This window comes from Asparagus officinalis, chromosome 7 (assembly GCF_001876935.1).
Source record: "Asparagus officinalis chromosome 7, Aspof.V1, whole genome shotgun sequence".
Lineage (NCBI taxonomy): Eukaryota > Viridiplantae > Streptophyta > Magnoliopsida > Asparagales > Asparagaceae > Asparagus > Asparagus officinalis.
The window spans coordinates 120,276,022-120,286,044 of NC_033800.1; the positions used below are offsets into that span (position 1 = coordinate 120,276,022).

General features: G+C 37.2%; 1 protein-coding gene across 1 annotated transcript in view; it reads left to right on the top strand.

Moving 5' to 3' along the window:
* LOC109850940 (casein kinase II subunit alpha-2-like) overlaps positions 9,663 to 10,023 on the top strand; it is a 28,861-nt gene continuing 28,500 nt past the window's right edge. The window contains exon 1 of the mRNA XM_020421023.1: positions 9,663 to 10,002. Within this exon, the coding sequence (XP_020276612.1) occupies positions 9,737 to 10,002 (266 nt within the window). The 5' untranslated portion in view covers positions 9,663 to 9,736. The remainder of the gene's footprint in view (positions 10,003 to 10,023) is intronic.

Here is a 10,023-nt window from a genome sequence, read left to right on the forward strand (position 1 = left end):
CTATTCACCTTGAGGCTAGAACCCTCTTGGGTTTAGTTTTTCTTTTTGTTTATTTTTATTTTGTTTGATTCGCCTTTAGGCTAGAACCCTCTAGGGAATCACCCTTTTCTAAGAAGTGGGTTCAATTGTAGATTACCCATATCTATAATTGAATCCACCATCTTTAATTTCTTGCATTTTCTTTTATTCTTGAATTTTATTTTCTTTATTCTTGATTTTTATTTTCCTTTTCCTTCTTGCCTTATTGATCATATTCATTCTTTGTCACATCCACTCTCACTTATATCTCGTGCCGATTTACACACTATCACTTCCACTCTCTCTATCTCTCCACAATCACATTCACTTATCACTCCTACTTGTCACACACACAACATAAGAACCGATTTTATATTTTCTCCTACAAAACACCTTCCTCGTGGGATCGATATCTTAAATACTATAACTTGACACGGTTGTGCACTTGCAACCTTTTTGGTACATGTTTATGCCGCATCAAGTTTTTGGCGCCGTTGCCGGGGAAGGTGCTTAAGTAGGTTTTAATTATTTTGGTTCTTTAACTTGTGTGTTTTTTGTGAAGGAAACGCTTGGAGCTTGAAGATCGCGGATTGGAGAGCTAGGATTTGAAGATTTGCTTTCAGGTAAGTCCTCTTTCTAGTTTTTAATTCCACCCTTTAGCTACTTCTTCACAATTAGAGACAATTAGGACTTAAAAAAAAGAGATTTTATTTTTTGTTGACCATAATAAAATTCATCCTCCACTTTGAGATTTACTAACAAGATAATAACAAATCCCCTCTTCTCATTTGTTTGATTGTTAACCCTAATTAAAAAAAATTCCATCCTTTTTAGTTGCTTTTAATTCATAGGGTTACATTTCATATAGTGTAGGAATTCACCAAGTGATTTGAGCATCTTGATTTGACACACACTTAAAAATATTTTTAAGGGCAAAACCCCATAATCAAGATAAGGTGAGGGATTTCATCACCCTTTCCTTAGCCCAAAAATCACGAATTCCTCACTACACCATCCAAGCCTAATAAAACTCATTAGACGTTGGCCCCTAAGGATTCGAGCTCAATAAGGAACAAGAAATCCTTAAGTGAACCGGTTTAAGTTTTCTCAGATTAGTTGGTGTCTAAGGCAAGGTTTAGGGGTTGCGTAAAGCGCTCCGCAAGAAAAGAGGTACTTAATTGATCTTTGATCACCCTCTAGTACTATCCTTACCTGGCTAACTACTTGGGTAAAACTTTGATCTTTTCACTGTAGGAGTTTTTGGTTAGGAGCTGGTCTAGTTGAGTTAGGCTAAACCCTAGAATTAGGGTTGATTGAAAAGTGGTTGTTTTGATTTGTTTCAGTTAGGATTTTTTTTTTCTTTATCTTCTAAAAAACCAATTTTCTTTCTTTTCTTTAAGAAAAAAAAAATAAAAAAATAAAAAGAAATATTTTGGTGTATGCAACAGTGGATTAGGGATAATACACATCGATTAATTCGCTTTGAACCAATCATAGAAATGGAGTATCCTAATCCACCCGTTCTTCATGATATGTGCTATCCCATTAGGAATGCAATCCCCTCATGCATTAGGCTCCCCGAAACAAATGGAATAAGTTTTGAGCTTAGACCGTAATACATAAACATGCTTCCCAAATTCCTTGGTAATGAAACAGAAGACGCATATATTTTTATTTCAGAATTTGAGGAAGTGTGTATTATGATTAAAATGAGAGAATTAAATGAAGATGCGGTTAAGCTTAGATTTATTCCATTTGTTCTTAAGGATAAAGCTAAAAAATGGTTGTACAGCTTACCAACAAATTCCATCTCAAGTTGGGATGAATTTGTCACCGTTTTTCTTAAGAAATTTTTTCCTATTCATAAAACGGTAAAGCTTAGGAACAGCATTCAAAACTTTAAAATTATCCCGGGAGAACCTTTTTGGAAGTATTTTGACCGATTTAAAGATCTTCTCATCCAATGTCCTCATCACGGTTTAGAGAAATGGCGATTGTGCCAAATAATTTATGAGGGATTAGATTATTCTGCAAAAACTTCCTTAGAATCAATGTGCCACGGGGATTTTATGAGGAAAAATGCTGATGAAGCTTGGGAGTTTTTGGAGAGTCTTTCTGAAAAAACAATGCAATGGGAACAGTGCGATGACAGGGTTTCATCAGTTCCCCATTCTAAGTCTAGTGGTCTTTCCTTGGAGTCAAACATTGCTTCTGAAGCGAAGATGGCGACAATTCTGCGGAGGTTAGAAGCCTTAGAAATTAAGGAACGAGCTCCAGCTCAACTCAATCATGTTTCTTTCCCAGGATGTCATAATTGTCAGTCTCCTACCCACGTTTCAGAGGAATGCCCTCTCCTAGGAAATAACAACGCAATAGAACAGATGAACGCTGCATTCCAGCACCCTAGAAATGATCCATTTTCTCCAACCTACAATCCAGGTTGGAGAAATCATCCCAACTTTGCATGGAATCAAGGAAATTCTCCCGGAACTCAAAACTTCACTCCCGCTTCGACCCAACATTTTCCTAGGGGAAACACAGTTCCATTCAATTCTCATTCACAATTTCAACAACCCAATCTGCCGTATCAAAATCAGTCTCCTCTTCATCAAGCTGTAATTCAGACTCATCACAATCCAGATCAGGATAAACGTCTCAACGTCTTGGAAAGGGGTTTAGAAACCATAATTAAGGCCTCTACTCAAACCACGAATATGTTGACTCAAACGTCTAGCACGCTGAATTCCTTCATGCAATCAACCGGACAAATGCTCAACTCCGACACTCAAGCTATAGCTAGATTAGAATCGCAACTTAGTCAACTAGTTAGTGCCGTGAGTGAAAGAGAGAAAGGAAAATTTCCAAGTCAACCCGTGGTTAACCCTAATAACACAGGATGCAGTTCATCCTATGAAGCTCAAGTGAATGCAATCCATTCACTTCGGTCAGGTAGACAGGTCGATAATCAAGTGAGAACTCCTCCAAGTCAAACTCTTGATCCTGTACAAATTCCTTCTCCTTCTCCTTCTGATGAATCTATTCAACAATCACTCCCCTTAGATGACCAAGAACCTGAACCCGAACCTGCTTTTGATAGATTTAGACCGGTTGCTCCCTTTCCAGATAGACTCAGGTCTAGGAAACACTCTCCTCAGGAGGAGAAGATCCTAGAAACATTTAAGCAGGTTAATGTCAACATTCCTCCCTTAGATGTAATTGAACAAATTCCATCTTATGCTAAATTTTTAAAAGAATTGTGCACTAAGAAGAGGAGAATAAATGTTCCAAAAAAGTCTTTTTAGCCGCCAATATCGGTGAAATGCTGTCAAATCCCATACCTTTGAAACGTAAAGATCCAGGTTCCCCCATCATTTCATGTATCATTGGTAATACTCACATTGATAAGGCGCTTTTAGACTTAGGGGCCAGTGTCAATTTGCTTCCATATTCAGTCTACCAGCAATTGGGTCTAGGTGTACTGAACCCAACCAAATGCACCTTACAGTTGGCTGATAGATCTGTCAAGGTCCCTATGGGTGAGTTAGAGGATGTTCTGATTAAGGTTGGAGATTTTATTTTTCCAGTAGATTTTGTAGTCTTGGAAACACAGCCTGTTTCCAATCCCAAAGGACAGACACCTGTCATCTTAGGACGACCGTTCTTAGCCACTTCTAATGCTCTCATCAACTGTAGAACTGGTCAAATGAAGCTGTCCTTTGGGAATTTGACTGCTGATCTCAACATTTTTAATCCAGGGGACCAACCAAATAATCAGCCTCTAGAAATAAACTACATTCAGGAAAGATCAGAAGAAGAAGAAGAAGAATGTGATTTAAGTTTTGAGGAAATTTTTGATGAAGAGTTAGAGTTTTTAGAAGAAGCAGATCAGGTCCTTGAGAATAATAAAACTGTGTTAAACATTTGCTGCTTTGAATTAAATTTTGAAGAACTCTTTCTTGATGAACTTAGATTCTTGGAGAATAATCAACAACTAAATTTTCAAAACTTCACAGAAGAATTGGTTGTTGGAAAACAAAACTTCACAGTATAAGAGTCTAAGTTCATTAAGAAATACAAAATGCATGACACCAATAATACCTACCTTACCTTGTTGCACGAATTACTGAACACCCCGAAATGCTTGGAAATTCACATTATTAATTATATCATTCTGAATTTGTTTAAAATCCGGGGAAGAATTTTTAATAGTAAGGTAGGATTCAATGTAGAACAGGAACTCTTCATGTTGAATATTTTATTCTACATTGTTTATTTTGTTTATTTCAGAATAATAAAAAGAATTTATTCTTCTCTCATGTGAGAGTTTCTTGTTCAGTTTTCAAAAAAAAGGAAAAAAAGAAGAAGAAAAGAAAAAAAAGAAAAAGAAGAAGAATAAATTGTTGTTTTCATCCTCCTCAGACCAAAGGTAATTGCAGATTTTTATTAGCGGACCAAATGTAAGTGTTTCACTTCTTATCTGTTTTATTTTATGCATCATAGAGTTTGCATTGAGGACAATGCAAAATTTAGGTGTGGGGGTGAGAATTAGTTATTTTCTTTCTCTTTATTTTACAATTTTAGTGCATTTTTGTCATTTTTTTTTCTTTTCCTTAAAAAAAAATATAAAAATATCGTCACTTACCAAATTGATAGAGTTATGTAATAATTAATTTATTTGATAAATTTGAAATTTTCTAATCCCTAGTTGGTTATTGACTTAAGTTCACTTTTTATGATAACTCTAAATAAATTTCTTAAGACATGATTTTCAAAGTAGTATACTTTACTTAAGCCTTAACTTGGACTTTTATTTAAAATAATGAAATTTTTGCATGCCTAACTTAGAATTGAAAATAAATTTTCAAATTGTCTTGATTTACATATTTTTCAAAAAAATATATACACAAACAAAAAAAAAATATATTTGCAAAAGAAGAGTGCGAAAAACGGGCACAAAAAAAAACTCTTGAATTCGAGGTGATTCTATCTTATTAAGCCTAAGCTGACCGAGTAATTAAGCCCAAGGAGTATTTCCATACTTAATGACCTAAGCCCATTTGGGTTGGGATCCATTGGCCCAAAACTCGTTAAATGGTCACTTAGAAAGCCCGTTAAAGTAGAAAAGAAAATCACCAAGAAAGAAAGAGTTAATAATAATAATAATAATAATAATAATAATAATAATAATAATAATAAATAAATAAAATACTAATAAATATTTTATAATTGTATATATGGTCTTGGAAAATATTTTAAATCAAGCAACTTGAAATTTATTTAAAACAAAGAGTTATCATGTTCTTTTCAAAACTTTTAAATTAAATTTCTAAGTTTGGCTTGGTTTTGTATTGCTACAATGAGAAAATTTTCTTAAAAATATACCTTAGAGTTATATAAAAAAATGTTTTCTTGAGTGATAACTGGCTCCAATTAGATTATCTAAAAGTTATCAAGTGAATTTAGTTATTTACTGACTTCTTTAATTTGGCAAGTTGACCGAATTTTGTGGGTATATTCACTGCAAACCCTCACGAGACTACAACTCGTCCACTAGGGTAACCTAGGGGTTTAAAGGCTTGTTGTATGCGCTAAATACAACCGCGATTCCTGCGAAAGTGAGTTAGGATTTTCTTTTTATTTTCTTTGCTAGAGGACTAGCAAAAGTTTAGGTGTGGGGGTATTTGATAATCACATTTTATTACAATTTTATACCCTCATTATCTATTTTATATGAATAAATATACCACTAATAATTATTTTTATCTTTTAATTGCAGGTTAATGAAGAATAAATCTCAAACTCTCATCTCTCAACAAAAACCCATTGATTAAATGAAGAAATGAAGCAAAGAAGCACATTGGAAAATCAATTTCCAAATTATCCAAAAGCCCAGAATGAAGTTGTGTAGCCTGTAGAAGCCGGAGAAAATCAAAAATCCAATATGAAGAGAAATTATATTCAAGATGGTTGGCCGCAAAGAAATGACGATATCTCCCAATCCGGAAGGCGGAATTTAACATATAATATATGAAAATCGCCTATCTCGACGAGATGAAGCTATCCATGAAATCAGAATTTGGAATTAGTGGGCATCGATGTCGGCATCGATGCTGGCATCGATACCTGCATCGATGCCTGCATCGATACCAGATTACTGTAGCGCGCGTCAATGGCTGATTTTGCTTGTCTTGGGGCTCAAGTTTGATCCAATGGCTCTCATTCACTGATGTTTACTATAAATAGGGGTAGAGAGTGAGGGGTTAGATGTGTAAAAATTTTGTAAACTCCTTTTGGAGAGAAGGGCTACTCTTAATTGAGAAGACCTTCCAAAAATTGTAACTTTAGTTGTAATTAATAATAATAATTTTTTCACCACTTTAAATTTTTCTCTTCTTCTCTTTATTGGATTATGAAGATGAAGATGAAGATGGAGAATTATTTGAAGGTTTGTATTTCTTTTCTTTTTCTCTTTTATTGCTTATTAGTGTAGCTTTATTTCTATGCTTGTAGTTAGATTTTATTTTCTTGTTAAATAGCCAAGAGGCTAGAACCCTCTTGCCTTAGATTTATTTCATGCTTATAGATTAGATTTATTTCATGCTTATAGAGTAGATTTATTTTCTTGCATTTAATTCTTACAATTTTATTTTGTAGTTTATATTTTGCAATTTATTTTGTAGTTAGATTTTAATTTCTTATACTATTCACCTTGAGGCTAGAACCCTCTTGGGTTTAGTTTTTCTTTTTGTTTATTTTTATTTTGTTTGATTCGCCTTTAGGCTAGAACCCTCTAGGGAATCACTCTTTTCTAAGAAGTGGGTTCAATTTTAGATTATCCATATCTATAATTGAATCCACCATCTTTAATTTCTTGTATTTTCTATTATTCTAGAATTTTGTTCTTTATTCTTGATTTTTCATTTGTTTCTTGATTTTATTCATTTTTTTCTTCTTGCCTTATTGATCATACTCATTCTTTGTCACATCACTCTCACTTAAATTTTGCGCCGTTTCACACACTATCACTTTCACTCTCATTATCTCTCCATAATCACATTTACTCATCACTCCTTTTTGTCACGCACACAAAATAAGAACCAATTTCATATTTTCTCCTACAAAACACCTTCATCGTGGGATCGATATCTTAAATACTATAACTTGACACGGTTGTGCACTTGCAACTTTTTGATACATGTTTATGCCGCATCACCCGTGCATATATTTTACATATGATCGGTACTATTCTGTTTCCGGATTCCACTAAGGATTCCGTGCACGTGAGATGGTTACCGCTTCTTAGGGACCTATCGGAGTGTGGAGAGTTATCTTGGGGGAGTGCAGTGTTAGCCTATTTGTATAGGGAGATGACAAAAATAGCACTCGTACAAAACAAAGAATTGAAGGGCTACCTCACTTTGCTACAGATATGGTCATGGGAGCGATTGCATTTGGGAACACCTGATTTGAGGGAGGCCCGCGCTCTCGATGGCCATATTCCTTTAGGCTGCAGGTATTATTAAAATGCATGTAACGTTAGTGTTTTATTTCAATATATACTAACCCGTTGTATATAAAATAGATGGAATGTGTCCAGATCCTGGCAAACCTCTCCAAAGGGGCATGAAAACTTTTACAGAAACGAGCTTGATCAGATGGAGGATGAGCAGGTATAAAAATTTTAATATCTAAATATATTCAATTATGCGACCAATTGTTATTGATATCTAAATATATTCAATCAATATATCATAATATCTTATATCATAATATATTCTTTATAGGTCAAATGAATGCCCTACGAGCTAGTGTTAGAGTCACTACTGGATATTTGTCGGGAAGGTGAGGATGTATGGCGTGCTCGCATCCCACTAATATGCTTTGAGATTGTCGAAATGCACGTGCCTGACCGTGTGCTTCGACAATTTGGACTACGACAACATATTCCAAGGCCTGTGGAGAGAATAGAGAGAGCTTGGATAAAAGGTGCACATCGTGCTAATTGGGAAATAATTCGCCAAAATTACACCGGGAGGTGGGATTTAAGGGAGGAACAGGTAGTGATGGAGAGGGCTGATGCACCTGACCTAGGTGTGTACCTGCGGTGGTATTGGGGGATTACTCGCTGGTGGATATTTCAGGAAAACAAAGCCCCGAAGGAGTACATACCAAGAGGCCCAGTCGAGAGAGAGTTGGTAAGTGTATAAGAATAATATACAATTATTTTCTAAGTTTTATTTTCTCACCATCCACTTGATACTAATTTTCAATAATATACAATTATTTTCTAAGTTTTATTTTCTCACCATCCACTTGATACTAATTTTCTTTCGGTTTTATTTTATAGGTACAAGAGCTCGAAGAGCTTTCCGGAATGGCACATGACGCATTACGCACGACTACCGAGCAGGCGTCGAGGAACACGTTCCTTCGAATAATAAAAAAGATACGGTCGGCTCTTTAGAGGACGCGTAATGCAAGCCGCGATGGACGGGAGGAGCGACCAATAAAAAAGATACGGTCGGCTCTTTAGAGGACGCGTAATGCAAGCCGCGATGGACGGGAGGAGCGACCAATTGAGTACGGGCGGCGACGTCGACGAGGACACACGGGGGCGGGATCAAGCCGTGCACATGATGATGAAGCTGGCGGATCACAGGCCGGATGTTCACAGGCGGATCGAGTCGACGTGAATGTCGTGCGCTCCCAACTTCACACACAACCGGACGAGGAACTTATCCGAGCTCACGTCGAAGGTGAACGGGGAAGGGGGAGAGGAAGAAGAGGGAGAGGGAGAGGGAGAGGGAGGGGAAAGGGCGTTGTTGATATTTGTTAAGTTTCGATGGACTTGATAGGATGTTTGTGTTTGAGTTGCAATTTGGACTTGATATGTTGTTTGTGTTGCGATGGATTTGATATAATGTTAAGTTTGCGAATATAAATTGTACGTATGATATTTATGTTTGTGATTGCATTGTGGATTGATAACAGGAGTATAATTGCATTATAGCATGTGTTATTTGTGATTATATTTTGTACTACAGGAAGTATGAGTTTCCATGTGAATGTGGGGTGGAAGAGGTCTGCAAAATGGTCGGGGTTGAGAACCCCGACCATTTTCTGCACCAGCACTGCCTGTGTGTTTGGGCTCTGCTTAATGGTCGGGGTTGGGAACCCCGACCAATTCGAAATGGGCTCCGAATTGGTCGGGGTTCCCAACCCCGACCAATTTGTGCACTGGTCAAAACCAGCGGGTCTGGGCTCTGCCAATTGGTCGGGGTTGGGAACCCCGACCAATTAGGTAAGCGCCTCGCAGGGGATCGACTAAACAGTCGGGGTTGGCAACCCCGACTGTTTACGAAGCCGATTAAAAAATAATCGACCCGCTTTCTCGCCACGGCGCTGACGTGACGAGAAACCGGGTCGATTTCGGTAAATAAAACAAGGGGAGGTCGATTTTGATAATAAAAATTTAAAATGGGGCTACAATGAAAATTTGTTCTATAATAAAATTTTCGCAAAAACTGCTGGATGCGTACTTGCTGTGTTAACAATTGCAACAGCCTAATAATTACATCGACAATTATTCCATCTCCTAATTGCACTCCAGGGGGAAGTTGGCTAAAAAGAATAATAAACAGTTTAGACTAAAAAAATATTTCAGAATCCCAGAGAGAGAGAGAGAGAGAGAGAGAGAGAGAAATCGAGCTATGAATGAATGAAAAATGTCTCCGACCATTCGCTCCTCGTTGCGCTGGTGATCGCGAGCGCGCTCGTGGCCTTTCATCCTGCGCTCATCTCTTCTCCTCCTCCTCCTCCTCCTCCTCCAAATCACAACACCAGCTCTCTCTTTAGCCCTCCGATCTCAAACCCTAACCCTAACATCAGCATCAGGATCATGTCCAAGGCTCGCGTCTACACTGACGTCAACGTCGTCCGCCCCAAGGAGTACTGGGATTACGAGTCTCTCGTTGTCCAGTGGGGGTAAGGGGGTCTCCGAACCCT